Source organism: Staurois parvus, unplaced genomic scaffold, assembly GCF_062004578.1.
Source record: "Staurois parvus isolate SC_StPar_1 unplaced genomic scaffold, SC_StPar_1.0 ptg000187l, whole genome shotgun sequence".
NCBI classification, from domain to species: domain Eukaryota; kingdom Metazoa; phylum Chordata; class Amphibia; order Anura; family Ranidae; genus Staurois; species Staurois parvus.
This window is the reverse complement of record NW_028317983.1, coordinates 4765663-4783335: the sequence shown is the minus strand read 5'-3', so window position 1 is coordinate 4783335 and position 17673 is coordinate 4765663. Positions and strand designations below refer to the sequence as shown.

The following is a 17673-nucleotide window of genomic DNA, read 5'->3' as shown; positions in this document are numbered from 1 at the left end:
TGGTCTCCCCGGACCCTGCATTCACTATATCTGGTCTCCTCGGACCCTGTATTCACTATATCTGGTCTCCCCGGACCCTGTATTCACTATATCTGGTCTCCCCGGACCCTGTACTCACTATATCTGGTCTCCCTGGACCCTGCATTCACTATATCTGGTCTCCCTGGACCCTGCATTCACTATATCTGGTCTCCTGGGACCCTGTATTCACTATATCTGGTCTCCTCGGACCCTGTATTCACTATATCTGGTCTCCCTGGACCCTGCATTCACTATATCTGGTCTCCCCGGATCCTGCATTCACTATATCTGATATCCCTGGATCCTGCGTTCACTATATCCGCTCTCCCCGGACTCTGCATTCACTATATCCGCTCTCCCCGGACTCTGCATTCACTATATCCGCTCTCCCTGGACCCTGCCTTCACTATATCCGCTCTCCCCGGATCCTGCATTCACTATATCTGGTCTCCCAGGACCCTGCACTCACTATATCTGGTCTCCCAGGACCCTGCATTCACTATATCTGGTCTCCCCGGACCCTGCATCCACTATATCCGCTCTCCCCGGACCCTGCATCCACTATATCTGGTCTCCCCGGACCCTGCATTCACTATATCTGGTCTCACCGGACCCTGCATTCACTATTTCCGATCTCCCTGGATCCTGCATTCACTATATCTGGTCTCCCACAGTACACAGAAAATGGAAATGCAATTATTTTAGTAATTATAAACTGCTAAATACCTTTTTCATCGGCAGTATATAGCAGTCTTGTGATTTCTATCAGTAACCAGCCGAGCACTGTTTAAAGCTTGTAGAAAGAGTTTTCATTCTCCTCTGACTGTCCTTTGAGGCTACATAATGCATAACACTCTGTCTGGACAGCACTGATCACATACACCCTCCCAAAAACAAAACAAAAAAAAACTTCTCTAGCAATACACACCAAGCAGAGCATGTGCAGACTTGCCACTGCTGCTCTAACTATGGGACAGCTAAAGTAGGGGAGAGTCAGAGATGACAGGATCAAACAGACGTTTTACACAATGCAGAGGATTAACCCCTTAGGTTCCTCAGTGAGTATAACAAGCATGCTTTACTGCATATACAGACTGATTTTACTGTTGTGGGTTTAGTAACACTTTAAGCCTAGCACACAAGATGAGCAAATCCGACGACCGATCGTCCAATTTTTCCATGAAAGTGCATATCGTGATGTAGTCGGAATGGTATTGACTTGTAAGAAAATTCTCAGCTGACAAAGGCAAAGTAGCTATGTACTAGGGTGGTAGAAGAGGAAGTGTAGGGTCGTTCTTTGCTTCTGATCATGTGCGTTTTTTTTTCTCTTTGATTATATCTGTACAGTTATATCAGAAAATCAGACGTTTTGTTCTCGTACGATAAAAGTTTTCTAGCTTGCACCCTCGTTTTTTGTCATCCAAAAAGTCAAAATCATCTATTGAAAGCACTATACTAACGATCAGATGATCGACCGTTCCTTGACAGAAATTTTCGTACGATTTTCGTATCGTGTGTATGGGCCATTAGTTTATCCATCAGCCTGACTTTGAAATGTTTCTCTAAATGTCTTATTGTATAGAGCAGCTAATACATTAAACCTTTTCTCTATCTTGGTTGCTTGTGCAGGGGTTCTGCTACTGGGGGATGCATACAACATGAGACACCCGCTAACAGGTGGTGGAATGACAGTTGTACTGAATGACGTGAAAATTTGGAGGAATCTCTTACAGGATCTTCCAGATCTGAATGAACATTCACAAATACTGCAGGTAAGGTACTCACTGGAATCCAGATCTTCTGAACAAAATCACCAGCTGGAGGAGCATTTCCTAGATCGAATCCCAGATGTGTGCAGTGGTGGCATAGGGAGCCCCCTCCTCCCTAGGGTCAATGGTGTATCTAGGATTATGCCCTAGGCAACACAAAATTTGGTCACTCCAACCCTCCCTGCGGAGAGAGCCTGACACCAACCAACAACCCCCCCCTTCCTCACTGTGGAAAGAGCATAGCACCAACCAACAACCCCCCCACCCCCTCACTGTGGAGAGAGCATAACACCGACCAACAACCACCCACCCCCTCACTGTGGAGAGAGCATAACACCGACCAACAACCCCCCCACCCCCTCACTGTGGAGAGAGCATAACACCGACCAACAACCCCCCCACCCCCTCACTGTGGAGAGAGCATAACACCGACCAACAACCACCCACCCCCTCACTGTGGAGAGAGCATAACACCGACCAACAACCACCCACCCCCTCACTGTGGAGAGAGCATAACACCGACCAACAACCCCCCCACCCTCTCACTGTGGAGAGAGCATAACACCGACCAACAACCCCCCCACCCCCTCACTGTGGATAGAGCATAACACCGACCAACAACCCCCCCACCCCCTCACTGTGGAGAGAGCATAACACCGACCAACAACCCCCCCACCCTCTCACTGTGGAGAGAGCATAACACCGACCAACAACCCCCCCACCCCCTCACTGTGGAGAGAGCATAACACCGACCAACAACCCCCCCACCCCCTCACTGTGGAGAGAGCATAACACCGACCAACAACCCCCCACCCCCTCACTGTGGAGAGAGCATAACACCGACCAACAACCCCCCCACCCCTCACTGTGGAGAGAGCATAACACCGACCAACAACCACCCACCCCCTCACTGTGGAGAGAGCATAACACCGACCAACAACCCCCCCACCCTCTCACTGTGGAGAGAGCATAACACCGACCAACAACCCCCCCACCCTCTCACTGTGGAGAGAGCATAACACCGACCAACAACCCCCCCACCCCCTCACTGTGGAGAGAGCATAACACCGACCAACAACCCCCCCACCCCCTCACTGTGGAGAGAGCATAACACCGACCAACAACCACCCACCCCCTCACTGTGGAGAGAGCATAACACCGACCAACAACCCCCCCACCCCCTCACTGTGGAGAGAGCATAACACCGACCAACAACCACCCACCCCCTCACTGTGGAGAGAGCATAACACCGACCAACAACCACCCACCCCCTCACTGTGGAGAGAGCATAACACCGACCAACAACCCCCCCACCCTCTCACTGTGGAGAGAGCATAACACCGACCAACAACCCCCCCACCCCCTCACTGTGGATAGAGCATAACACCGACCAACAACCCCCCCACCCCCTCACTGTGGAGAGAGCATAACACCGACCAACAACCCCCCCACCCTCTCACTGTGGAGAGAGCATAACACCGACCAACAACCCCCCCACCCCCTCACTGTGGAGAGAGCATAACACCGACCAACAACCCCCCCACCCCCTCACTGTGGAGAGAGCATAACACCGACCAACAACCCCCCACCCCCTCACTGTGGAGAGAGCATAACACCGACCAACAACCCCCCCACCCCTCACTGTGGAGAGAGCATAACACCGACGAACAACCACCCACCCCCTCACTGTGGAGAGAGCATAACACCGACCAACAACCCCCCCACCCTCTCACTGTGGAGAGAGCATAACACCGACCAACAACCCCCCCACCCTCTCACTGTGGAGAGAGCATAACACCGACCAACAACCCCCCCACCCCCTCACTGTGGAGAGAGCATAACACCGACCAACAACCCCCCCACCCCCTCACTGTGGAGAGAGCATAACACCGACCAACAACCCCCCCACCCCCTCACTGTGGAGAGAGCATAACACCGACCAACAACCACCCACCCCCTCACTGTGGAGAGAGCATAACACCGACCAACAACCCCCCCACCCCCTCACTGTGGAGAGAGCATAACACCGACCAACAACCACCCACCCCCTCACTGTGGAGAGAGCATAACACCGACCAACAACCACCCACCCCCTCACTGTGGAGAGAGCATAACACCGACCAAAAACCCTCCAAATTAAAGTGCCTGACACCGACCACCCCCCCCCCCCCCCAACCTCGGAGAGAGCATAACACCGACCAACAACCCCCCCACCCCCTCACTGTGGAGACAGCATAACACCAACCAACAACCCTCCAAATTAAAAAGCCTGACACTGACCACCACCCCCCCAACCTCGGAGAGAGCATAACACCAACCAGCAACCCACCCCCCCAAAGGAGCGAGCTTGACACCAGCCAATACCACCTCCTCCCCCCATTTCCCGGCCAAGAGAGCCTTCCACTACCACCGCCTCCCCCATACACCTGACGCCACCCGCCTCCCATCCCTGGAAAGAGATTCACAGACACTCACCTTCACAGCTCCGGACATCCATGGGAACAAGTCAAGTAGCCCGCAGGCTCTCTTGGATCCCACCTGGTCCCCATGCGGTATGTGCTCCTTCTTCTGGGGGGCAGCGCAACCCCCCAGAAAAATGCCACCCTAGGCAAATGCCTTGTTTGCCTTGTGGTAAATACGCCCCTGCTTGGGGCCCAAGCAGTACGGTTTACAGCAATGGCTACTTTACCAAATGAACATACAGTGAGCCGTGCATGGCAAAGCAACAAATTCATCTTATTCCCCCCTCTCCAGGAGCATATATTCACCCCTCCTTCTCTCCTCTACCACTCTGCTCAGTCACTAGGAGTGAGGGAAGGAAGCCCTGTGTAAGCTGTGGGTCTGCCTAGTTGGAGCTTACATGTTGCTAAAAAATCCCTCCGAACCCCCATGTAACATCACAAAGCATCAGCGATCTCACTTGAGAGGAAGGGAAGTGACATACTCCTACATACCTGCAAGTATGGGGTATTTTCTCCGATGTCAGCAGCACAGCGGAGTATTGAGTAGTGAATGAAAGGTGAGGTTGTGCTGTTGCTTTGCCTTGAACAGGTATGTTCTATATTTTAAGAACTGTTATTGTTCCTCAACCACCAATGAGATTTATACATTCAGGGTAGGTCTGATGCTTACTGATGATTGGGAAGTAGCCCCAGTTCTTAGTAAGAACACATAGGGGGGTTATTTACTAAAACTGGAGAGTGCAAAATCTGGTGCAGCTCTGCATTGAAACCAATCAGCTTCCAGGTTTTATTGCCAAAGCTTAAATGAACAAGCTGAAGGTAGAAGCTGATTGGCTCCCATGCACAGCTACACCAGATTCTGAGTGCACCAGTTTTAGTACATCTCCCCCGGTGATACATAATGCCCATAGAGAGTCTGTTTTTGAATATGCACCATAAAAAAAGAACTTACTAAGCAACACTGCATAATAGAAAGAGGAGCCTCCGATGTGTAACAGCAAATATGACTGTCTTCCTTAAAGTGGTTGTAAACCTAAGACATGAAAAACAAAACACGTTACTATGGCGTTTCCTTCTCTCCAAAGTACTAAGTGTCATTCCTCTCTGCTGTCTAGTTCCTCTGTTATCTACATGAGTCACTTCTGACCAGTTTTCCTGTCACCAAGAGAAAAAGGGTGACGGGGAGAGAGCTCCAGCTCATGTACAGGGAGTATATTGTTGACATCTTTTACTTGTGGCTCATGAAGGTTCCGGTATCCAGTATAGCTATGCCTGGCTGGTTGGGGTAGCCTGGTTTGGGGGGGGGGCGTCAGTTTTCTATCAGTTTTGTATAGGTTTTATGTTAGTTGGCCCTGTGAGGCCGCTGACTTCTTTAGAAGTTATTTTCTGTTGTTTTACTGTTTTTGTATGTGTTGTTGTTTGCATACGTAAAATTCAATAAAAGTTATTTTATAAAATAAATTATCTAGAAGCTCAGTGTGAAAACTGAAAAAGATTATCAGACTGTGTTGATGCAGCCCCAAGATTCTCAATACAGTACCGTCTATATTTGTATGCAAATATATAAATAGGTGAAAACATTTTATTGTAAAATAAAAAAAACTGAATGATTATTGGTTGCTACAGAATACACACATACTTTTCTTTGCACCATATAAATGACTAATGCGCTGTGCAGTATTACATTATCCAGACCTATATGTCTTTCAGGCTAAGAAGAGGTTTTACTGGTCCAGGAAGAAGTCCCACTCATTCGTAGTGAATGTTTTGGCCCAGGCTTTGTATGAGCTGTTTGCTGCTACAGATGGTGAGTGGAAAGTGTCATCTGATATACAACATGACGGTGACATCACACTGCCTGCCTGGTAACAGAACTCTGTATTGTTTGCCAGAGAGAGGGGAATGCATGACATGTAATCAGATTACCAGTGTGGGAGATTGAGTCTGAAAGACCAAATATTTTTTTTTTTAAACCTTAAAGGGCCACTAAGTATTTATTATATAATGTTCATAAACTGGTTTATATAGTTATCCGTCACTTGTCTGTAAGGGGACAGACCACCCACAACTGATACTTCTATTATTGGTGAATACTAATGGGCTAATTCATTCACTGGCTTCCTTTAGTATCTGGGCACTGGAAAGGTGAGATCTGTCCTCAGAAATTGCTGCTTCTCTTCTTACTGTAGATTCTCATTAATGCTGTATTATTCTTAAAAGGAATGTGAAGGGGGAGATTTATGAAAACTGGAGCACTCAGAATCTGGTTCAGCTGTGCATGGTAGCCAATCAACTTCTAACTTCAGCGTGATCACTTAGGCCCCGTCACACGGGCGTTCCTTATTTCCATTTTTCATCTGTCCGTTTACGGATGAAAAATGGACACCCATGTATTTCTATGGACTAGCGGATGTAAACAGATGATCATCTGTTTACATCCATTAATGTCCGCATCTGTTAACAACCGTTTTTTGAACGGAAGAAAACAATATTTTTATTCCATTAAAAAAAACGGAACAGACAAAAAAACCCGATGTAAATGGACAAAAACGAATGTAAACTGATGAAAAACCGATGCAAACGGATAGAAAATGGATGTAAATGGATGAAAAGGGATGTAAACAGACGAAAAGCGGATGTAAATGGATGCAAAGGGATGTAAACGGATGAAAAGCTGATCTAAACTGATGAAAAAATGACGTAAACTGATGAAAAGCTGATGTGAACTGATCTGTTTTTTTTCATCAGTTCAGTCACGTTTTTCCAAGAAAAAACAGAACGCCCGTGTGAAAGGGGCCTGAAGCTTTGGTAATAAAACCTGCAAACCGATTGCTTTCAGTGCAGAGCTGCATCAGATTTTGCACTCTCCAGCTTTACTAAGTAACTCCCATAGTGTTTTTTTTTTATAGATTTCATTTATGTTTTTTAGGATTAAAAACATTTTTTTTTGCCAAACATAAAATATTGCATAAGATAATAAGATGATTTGGTATGTACATACAATATGCAGCCAGCAGGTGGAGCACTGTTCCCCTTTACCTTTTCCATGCTCTCATTAGCTTCTCTGTTGCAAAAAGCCTGTTGTTACAGAGTTCAGTAGCTCAAACTAAAATGAAACAGTCAGAGCAGCGATCCTCTCTCCCTACCCCTCCTTTTGCAGGGCTGCTTATTAAGACTACATGAAGGAAACAACTGGTTATGGAAATAGAAAATGTTTATTTGTATATATATATATATATATATATATAAATAAATAAAATACAGCCACCGGCCTCTTTATTAGTCATGCACACGGGACGTTTTTACAGCGGCTGTTTTTGGATTTTGACGGTTTTTTTCCTACAGCCAGTAAACCCCCCCAGCATGTTATCCTATGTGTCCATGCACACATAGACTGGAATCAATGCTTTTTGACAGCTATGTTTTGTAACTGAAGAAAAACAGCAAGACTAGTGTTTTTAACCTCTTGCCGTCCGCCTGCTGTTTATAAACGGCAGGGCGGTGGCAGTCCAAGGTCGGGTTGCCGTTCCTAAACGGCACCCGCCTTTTCTAGCTGTGCGCGCTCCCTAGGAGCGCGCACCACCGCGATCCGGTGTCCGCTGTGTCCCCCGGACACAGTGAAACACCGATCGTCAGACGGGACCTCTGTACGAGGTCCCGGTCATGTGATCACTGATTGGCCAATCAGTGATCACATGCAAAGTAGTAAACAAGATGTCACTTGTGACATCATTGCTTACTACGTGTGAAATCTGTGAATGATCACAGAGGTCACATGGTACAAGGCTATTCACAACAGCCTTGTACCATGTGACAAGCTGTGACCAATCACAGCTCACTCAGTATTTCTCAATGACTGCAAGAATGCAGACAGAGAGAAAGAGAAATGATTGCTTTTACATCCTATATGGGTGTAAAAGCAATCAGTGTAAAAAAAAAAAAAAAAAATCTTCATCACCCCCCACAAGTAGTACAGTGTCACCATGGTGACACTGTACTGCTAGGGTGACAGTATGTAAAAATAAAAAATAAAAATAAAAAATAATATAAAAAAAAATAAAATAAAAATGTAAAAAAAAATGTTTAAAAATTATAATGTTTGGTTATAAACTAATTTTGATTTTTTTTTTTTTACTAAAAAAATAACGGAATAAATTTTGGCCAAGATTTAGGATGAAATATTATTTATTTGCAAAATTTTATTAAAAAAAACACTTTTTTTCAAAATTTTTGGACTTTTTCATTTACATAGTAAAAAAAATAAAAATCCCAGCGGTGAATAAATACCACCAAAATAAAGCTTTATCTGTCTCAAAAAAATGGTAAAAAATTCATATGGGTACAGTATTGCATGACCGCGCAATTGTCATTCAAAGTGTGATAGCGCTGAAAGCTGAAAATTGCCCTGGACAGGAAGGGGGTAAAAGTGTCCGGACAGGAAGTGGTTAAGAGGAGTTTATTAGCTGAAAAACATGGCAAAACGCAGTAAAACACTGCAAACTCCAGTTTTTGAAGTTTTTTTGACCAAAAAAATATTTTTTATTGTGAAACAAAACGCTACACGCTAATGCAAAAACAATTGCAGTTTAGACTGAGTATATGAGGAAAAAATAAATAGGCAGAGGTTATCTTTGGTGGAAACCTCATGCCCAGAGACACAGGAGACTGGCTTTATGCAGATGTCTGGACTTTTCCTAAAAAAAAAGGTCAGCTTGACCCATCCATTAATGGTTTTTAGCCTCCTCATTGGTCAGTAAGGCTGTCTATCACATTCAGGACTGGGAGGAGGCAGAGCCAACTTTACATTTTTTTTCAGCAAAAGTCAGTATTTGCATACAGATTAATTTGTTTGTTTTTGTGGATTTGCTGATCATTTTGAAATTCTTTATGTAAAGGTAACCTCTACTAATGCAATTTTTATCATATTCCGTGACAAGTTTAATTTACGGCTTCATGCATATTGGAGTAAAAAGCGCCACTGTTTTTATGGACCTGTAATCAGATCAGGGGTGGACTGACAACTCATGGGGCCCCCGGGCAATAGGGGATCATGGGGCCCCTGTGTCCTTGCCCAAACTGAAAAAAGCCTATGAAAAAGGTACCAGGGGCATCTCATGGGGCCCCCTACTGACCCCAGGCCCTTGGGCAGTGCCCGAGTTTCCAAATGGTCAGTCCACCCCTGAATCAGATGCATTGTTGTCTATCACACCATGCACACTGCTGTGTAAAGATGAGTTCAGCAGCGCAAAGTACAGGTCTGTTAAAAACAAACAAACAATTGAAACTTTTATGCATACATACCTGTGTACTCTAGTACTTGCACACAAGTGTACAGCCATATAGGCGTAAATAGGAGCACTGGCTGAATAGGATCCCACCCACCTAGGTAATCCTCCATGGCGAACGTTAACAGCAGGGGTGTATTTACCACAGGGCAAACAAGGCATTTGCCTAGGGCGGCATTTTTTAGGGGGGCAGCACTGCCCCTTGGAAGAAGGGACACACGGCATGGGGACCTTGTGGGTTCTGAGGGAGGCTGCGGGTTTTATGATGGTGTATGCACAGCCCAACTCTTATTCCCGGGGATGTCCGGACCTGTGAAAGTGAGTGTCTTTCTCTTTCTCGGCATTGGGGATGGTGGCTGGTGTATGGGGGGCAGTGGTAGTGGAAGGCTCTCTCAGGTGGGGACACAGGTGTTGTTGGTCAATGTCAGGCTCTATCTGCAGGATTGGGGGGGGGGGCGCCGATTTTTGTTTTGCCTAGGGCAGCACAAAACCTAAATACACCACTGGGTAACAGTGCGGGCAAAACACAAGTTGGCTTGGACATGCAGTTGGTGCAGGACAGGGAGAGCTGTAGGGGATGAGTGGGATGTGCAGAGAACAGCAATGCCTCCCCCTCTTGGTGTTTAATGTGTGTGCCCCCCTCCGCTGTGATCACTGTCTATGTACTAAACCTCCTGCTGTAGTCAGTGTTTGTGCCCCTTCATCCAATCTGTGATCAGTGTATGTTGCCCCCCATAGGTGTCTTTGCTCCCCCCTTGTTGTCAATGTCACATAGGGACATGAACACTGACCACCAAGGAGGTTTGGGGTGGCACGCAGACACTGACCACCAAGAAGGTTTGGGGGGGGGTGGCATGCAGACACTGACCACCAAGGAGGTTTGGGGGGCACACAGACATTGACCACAAAGGAGGTTTGGGGAGCATGCAGGCATTGACCACCGAGGAGGTTTGGGGGGGGTGGCATGCAGACACTGACCACCAAGGAGGTTTGGGGGGTACACAGACATTGACCACCAAGGAGGTTTGGGGAGCATGCAGGCACTGACCACCGAGGTTTGGGGTGGGGTAGCACGCAGACACTGACCACCGAGGAGGTTTGGGGGGGTAGCATGCAGACACTGACCACCAAAGGAGGTTTGGGGGGTACACAGACATTGACCACCAAGGAGGTTTGGGGAGCATGCAGACATTGACCACCAAGGAGGTTTGTAGGGGCACACAGACACTGACCACCATGGACACTGATCATCAAGGAGGCTGGGTGGGAACTCAATTGCTGACCACCAATGAGGTAGGGGAGTCTCAGGCACTGACCACCAAGGAGGCAGAGGGGGGTTCCGGACACTGACAACCAAGGAGGCGGGGACAGGGGAGGTCCCGATACTGACCATCAAGGAGGCGGGGGATCCCTACACAGACCACCAAGCAGTTGGGTGGGTCTTGACACTGACCACCAAGGAGGCAGAGGAAGATAACACATATATCTCTCTTTGAACATTCTCAAGAGCAGGGAACAACCTGCAAGGAATGGGATCAATCAGCTACAAGAGGATTTTACTCATGTATACACTTACTCACATTTACTCATCTTTACGCACAGTTACGCAGCATTGGTCATTACACACAGTTTTTTTTTTTACTGTGTCTGTCAACTATTTCCTGAGTAAACATCAGTAAATTATGACGTCCATGTGCAAGAGGCCTAACTTTTTTGTCTGCTGACATTGCTGTGGCTAATGTAGAGGACTTGTGCTTTTACACGCATTGAATTGTAGAATTGCATATTATAATCTTTACTAACAATTCTAAATGAAAAACTGTGTTGCCCATACCAAGATCAAGCTATTTTGGGGAAAAATGACCCATGTGGACACTGTACAGAATTCTAACGTGTCCACCTCTTTGCAGACTCTTTGTACCAGCTGAGAAGAGCGTGCTTCAATTACTTCAAGCTGGGAGGAGAATGTGTGGCCGGCCCCATAGGTCTTCTCTCTGTGTAAGTGATCTAAATACAATGCTACATCTCTTCTATCCAGGAACGATTCATGGCACACACTGTATATGAAAGGTCAAAGTGTATAGTTCAGTAACCAATCAGAATGAATCTTTCAGCCATCTATAAATTGAAATCTGAAGGTTACAGCACTTTGCACTGTTGATAGAACTCTACAGCTATGACTACTAATAATAATGCTGGCTCTTCTGTCTTCCCACAGACTATCCCCCAAACCCACGAAGCTCATCGGACATTTCTTTGCCGTCGCCTTTTACGCCGTCTACTTCTGCTTCAAGACGGAGCCTTGGTTAACAAAACCCCGCGCCTTTCTCAGAAGTACTGCCGTCCTATACCGAGCTTGTTCTGTCATCTTCCCTCTCATCTACTCAGAAATGAAATACTTGGTTTATTGATTACTGGAAGAGGAACATTCCTGTCTCTCCGAGCATACGAAGAAGGGCCTGGTGGTGTCAACACAAGATTACGAGGTCCATCACACTGATTCTTAGACTTAAACAGAAGAATGATTGCAAAGTGCAGAGGACTGCTTCTCCACACAAGCCTCGGATTAGACCTATTTAGGATCCAGAAACACGTGACACGGTTGCTGCCTTAAGGCGAATCAAAATTTAATTTCTGTTATTTGCATTGGCAGCTGCCTGGTAGAAGGATTAATTTTATGAAGCCTATGACAAATATGAAACAGATTATTACCCAGCAGGGGGGTTGGGAACGGTAACAGACCCACAGTTCATTTAACCGTTTTGGTAGAGACAAACTTCTTATGAACCGAACAGTATTTGTGGGTCAGTTCCTGGATCAGATACTGGCCACAGCATTCCTGAAGTTTTAATTTGAAGTACAGAACTTGTTTTTCTATCTGTCCTTTAGCTTCATGAACTGCCAATGCAGCCTAACTTGGAATAGGCAACAGGTTACTTAGTAGTGTAAGTTACATACTCTTCAGTAGAAACCCCAAACCTTTTCTTGTAGACCTCATTCAGAAATAACTACTGGCCACCATGATTAAGAAAAAGAAAAAATTGTTTAAAGGGTTGTGACAGGTTGCATACAAAGTTTTATGAGTATAAAGCCAAGGCTGAGACCTGGCAGAAATGATGAAGTTATTTTAACTGGATTTTCTACCTAACGTCTAATGGTAATTGCTGGAATGTTCTGCTACCCTCCCTGTGACTCTTGCATAGTCTGCAATAGCCTCAGTTCACAGATCTATAATTTATGGGTTATTTTCTATAACCATGATGGTTATTCATAGCCATTTTACTATTATTTGCAACTCTCATTGGCTTTCATTGCTGAAAATAACGCCTCTTATGGCACATAATGATTGGTATAGCTTAGTGTATCCTTTCCAGGGTTCCTAGAACTCTAGGGTCCTCCAATGGTTGTTTGTGGTTTCTTGGGCAATTAATTTCTGCCTCACAGATTAGTCACCATTGATCTTTTTAGCTGTTTTTAGGGGCCATTTCTCCCACTGACGACCAATGTAAGGGGCATTTTCCCACTGAGCACCAATGTAAGGAGCATTCTTTCCACTGAGCACCAATGTAAGGAGCATTCTTCCCACTGATCACCAATGTAAGAGGCATTCTTCCCACTGAGCACCAATGTAAGGGGCATTCTTCCCACTGAGCAGCAATGTAAGGGGCATTCTTCCCACTGAGCACCAATGTAAGGAGCATTCTTCCCACTGAGCACCAATGTAAGGAGCATTCTTCCCACTGAGCACCAATGTAAGGAGCATTCTTCCCACTGAGCACCATTGTAAGGAGCATTCTTCCCACTGAGCACCATTGTAAGGAGCATTCTTCTTACTGGCCACCATTGTAAGGAGCATTCTTCCCGCTGACCACCAATGTAAGGAACATTCTTCCCACTGATCACCAATGTAAGGAGCATTCTTCCCACTGAGCACCAATGTAAGGAGCATTCTTCCCACTGAGCACCAATGTAAGGAGCATTCTTCCCACTGAGCACCAATGTAAGGAGCATTCTTCTTACTGGCCACCAATGTATGGGGGTCTTAACCACTGACTATCAATGAACAGCAGTGTAAGGCAATCCTTCTTTACTGACTACCAATGTAAGGAACATTCTTCCCATTGACCACCAATGTAGGAGACTTTCTTCGAGATGACCACCAATGTAGGAGACTTTTTTCCCCGATGACCACCAATGTAACAGATATTCTTCTCAATGACAACTAACGTAAGGAAGTCCTTCTCTATTGACTACCAATTTGAGGGGCACTACAATTGACTGTCTGCATTTTTCCTTGGGATTATCATAATTTATTTTGTTTCATTATTATTACTGAAGACAATTTTGTCTTATAGAGCAGCCTTGAGTGTCAGATACGTTAGGTATACCACATCCATATTCTTTTATTTGGTTCTACATACCAACTTACTATCTGAAAGTCGTTTTAAGCGTTCCTTTGTGTTAAAAAAGTTGAGAAAGTCTGTCCTAGTGGAATGAGCCCAATGTCTACCTTTAGCTTCCCCCTTTTTTTTTTCCCCTGAGATTGGATCACAGTCAGGGGCGGACTGACAACTCATGGGGCCCCCGGGCAATAGGGGATCATGGGGCCCCTGTGTCCTTGCCCAAACTCAAAAAAGCCTATGAAAAAGGTACCATGGGGCATCTCATGGGGCCCCCTATGACCTTGGGCCCTCGGGCAGTGCCTGAGTTTCCAAATGGTCAGTCCGCCCCTGATTACAGTAAATCACTGCTGGTGGCCCAGGGGTTGATCTGTGAGTACAGCAGTGCATGAACAGCAAAAGGGCCCGTGTAGGTAAGTGTTGATGTACCCTGCCTTCTCTCTTTGAACTGTTTCAATGCATGCATGGGTTTGAACACAAAACTTAACAAGCTGCATTTGATCTGCTTTTCCCTCAATGCAAACTCATCTCAAAAGGACCTTCTTTGTCCAAAGAAATGTAAAGCAGGTCAGACATAGCCATACTGCACCATTAAAGGAAGAAAATAAATGCCCATCTACGCAAGCCCTAAAACAGGCACTATTGAGTAAAATCCTCATCACTGTCCATGTTTTATTTTTTTTCCTGCCCAACCTATTCTATAATGTTAAATGGTTTGTGTACGGTACATTCTGTCTTTGGGATGCATATGGTATACAACAGCTATTCGCAACCAAGGTTCCGGAGAACCCTAGGGTTCCCACACAGGTTGCTAGGGGTTCCTTGAGCTGTGGCTGATTGACCTCCCATTTGATGGTGTCAGCCTAGTTCCAGGGCCAGCATCACTTGGCAAAGTGAATGTTATGACCAATAATCGTTTGATCGGTATGGGTGGCATTCTTAGCTTACTGTAAGGGTGGCATTCTGGATACCACTGTAATGGGGTCATTCTTCAAAATGACCAATGTAAGAGACTTTTTTCCCAGTGACCTTTAATGAATTGGTTTTAGCATGGGGTCCCCAAGGCCTGCAAATTATTTAAAGGGTTGTTCTAAGATACAAAGGTTGAGAAATGCTGGTATAAAAGGTGTTCAGGGTCTGCTTTGAGGCTGTTGCAAGCTACATGAAAGGTCACAAAGAGTTGTATGCAGCTCCGAAGCCATTGACTGTGGGAACCTGCAATGGATAGATATGTTTGCATTTATAAGCACACTGTAGCATATTATCTGTCATTCCTGCAGTTTCCTCATTAATATGCTTAAAAAACTACATTGGATCTAACTTTTTTATAAAAACGGCGGTGTCTCTTTTTTCTTGCTGCTTCTTGTGGCCATGTCCAATGTCTGTGAAGGTTCTCAAGGTCATGCTATAGCTAGAATGTTCAACATTACACAAGTCCAGTTGAATGTGACTTCTACTACTAGCTAGACCATGTCCAATGTATATTTTTTTTATTTCCATTACTTCTACAGTGCAGAGGGATATTTTCTAGCCTTACTTGTACCTTACAATGTCTTCGTGATTTGTGTTTGACTTTTGTTGTGACCACTTTGCCATTGTCCTGGGGCCAATTATCACTGTTTTCTATCACCATGCCTCATATTTGAAGGAGGTTCTCCAGGAGAGAGTCAATTCACTTGATTGATTTTTATTTCTTCCAATCATTCCATAAACACATTTGTGGTGGCATTTTCAAGCAGATCATGATTGCAACCCTTTTCTCTAATCACACTGAAAACCAAGAAAAATTTGTCAAATTTGTTTTTTTTATAGGGGGAGTTGACATTTTTATTCAGGTAAAGCAAGTGTGTGGGAGAATCGCAAACAACAAATGAAAAATGTTAACCATAAACTACACTCGGGTTGAGCAGAAATTGTGTGTGTGTGTGTGTGCGTGCGCACGCGGTGAGGACTGTTTGTAGAGTGATTTACATCCTGCAGCTCATTAACCTATAGGGAGAAGAAAGGGCTATGTGACATTTGGGTTACTTATCTGAAATCAGACAATGCTAAAACAGACCCGTTGTAAAAGGAGGTATTGATGGGGATGATTAAAGGGTAGCACAGTCACTAGCACTTCTGTCTTGCTGCATTGGGGTTCTTAGTTTAGGTCCAAGGCAGGTTGTTATCTGCATGGGGTTTGCATGTGTTCACTTCCCCCCCCCACAATCCAAAGACACATGATTGATAAATTGTTCCTAGTATGATATTATAGTAAGCGTTGCTAAGATGGCTGCCTTACTACCTGCCCCATCACCAGATAAGCCCCCAGGGAGGAAAGTGCTATATAAATAATACAAAAATGAAGTTATTCACAGCAGCTTCTTCACTTTTCAGCACAACTGATTTTTGATAAGAGGTCGTAATTTGTAAAAAAATACATGACTTTTGCATCATTTTACCAAGCTCCTGCAGACAAGAGTAATCAGCCATCAATCTAAAGGGCTGTAGGCAGAGCTAGACTAACTATTTACAAGTAGGGGCTTATCAATGTTGCCGACCTCTAAGCAGGTACAGGAGCTGCCATGGTGACAACACTGTAGTATTTTACAGGAAAAAAAACCTGTCACCCCAGCAGAGTGCCTAACCAATGGTTCTACTGGCAGAACCTAAAGATATTTAAAACATTTAAAAAAAGAGACATTTGAGGTGCAGAAAAAAAAAAAACCTTTATACTTACCGCTATGCTGCAGCATTAATGTGATGCTGCAGCTGTCCCACATCTGCTCTAGGCCCAAGAACTGAGTGATCATGTGACCACTGATCACTCAGTTCTCAGTCTAGTCAGACCGGAGAGCTGCGACTGTAAGTCACTGGAGCACTGGGTTGGAGAGAGGGTGGGCACAGCTGGCTTCTGCTTTCAGCCCTGCACTGAGAGCCAGAGCCAGTTGTCAATGAGGCATCTTGGGTGTGTCTTCACAATATGTTCAGGGTCCTTCCAGAGCCCAGAGCAGCTCTGTGGTGTCAGCTGATAGCAGGTAGTAGCCTGTTATAGGCCAATTCTGGGTCACAGGAGAGCAAAAGTAAGTGCCCTTCTGTGATCCACAAGAAGTATGACCAAAAAAAGTTTGGGCCGTACATCTCTTTTAAGGGAGCACCTAGAATAATAGACCGCCCGTTCCACATTGGTATGGGCAGCCTACCGCATGTGATTTTATAGCTGGACCATAGTTCTGTCTTAATGAGCTGAAGGCTGTAATTGATGAAACACCCCATCTGTACGGAGGTTTAAAGAGTTGACCTCTTTCCTGGAAGATCTCTGATTATTAGATCATTTTCATGTTTACTACGGGTTCCTGTAGACAGTGTTGTGCCTGGGAATCAACGAGCAAACCAACGCCTTCTGTTCACCTGTGTTACCCCCTTGCTGTTATTTCTGTCTCTTTTACATTGCCTTTGTGAATTGCAGGGGTTCTGTACTGGACTGAACTGTAAATGGGTTTAATTTACCTAGATGTTGTACATTAATGGCTTCTTTTATTTAGACCATTCCTGATGGTGTAATAACATTCAATGTTCGACATCACCAATGATTAGAGCACTTCCCTGAAGTTCTATATTTTTGTACAGTAATATTACACATGTATTGTAAGTGCATTGCTTTTATATTTTATATTCTGGAAAAAAGTTTTATGTAAAAAAGCATAATTTAATAGAAAGATGTTAATTTTACAAATTAAATTGTTTTGTCAACGAA

The 17673-nt window shown here is 45.1% G+C and overlaps 1 protein-coding gene across 1 annotated transcript in view; it reads left to right on the top strand.

The window, feature by feature from the left end:
* The window catches only part of SQLE (squalene epoxidase), a 36428-nt gene extending 18755 nt beyond the window's left edge, over positions 1-17673 (top strand). The window contains exons 8-11 of the mRNA XM_089677512.1: positions 1651-1793; positions 5963-6059; positions 11448-11535; positions 11756-17673. Coding sequence (XP_089533638.1) covers positions 1651-1793; positions 5963-6059; positions 11448-11535; positions 11756-11948 — 521 coding nt within the window. The 3' untranslated portion in view covers positions 11949-17673. The remainder of the gene's footprint in view (positions 1-1650; positions 1794-5962; positions 6060-11447; positions 11536-11755) is intronic.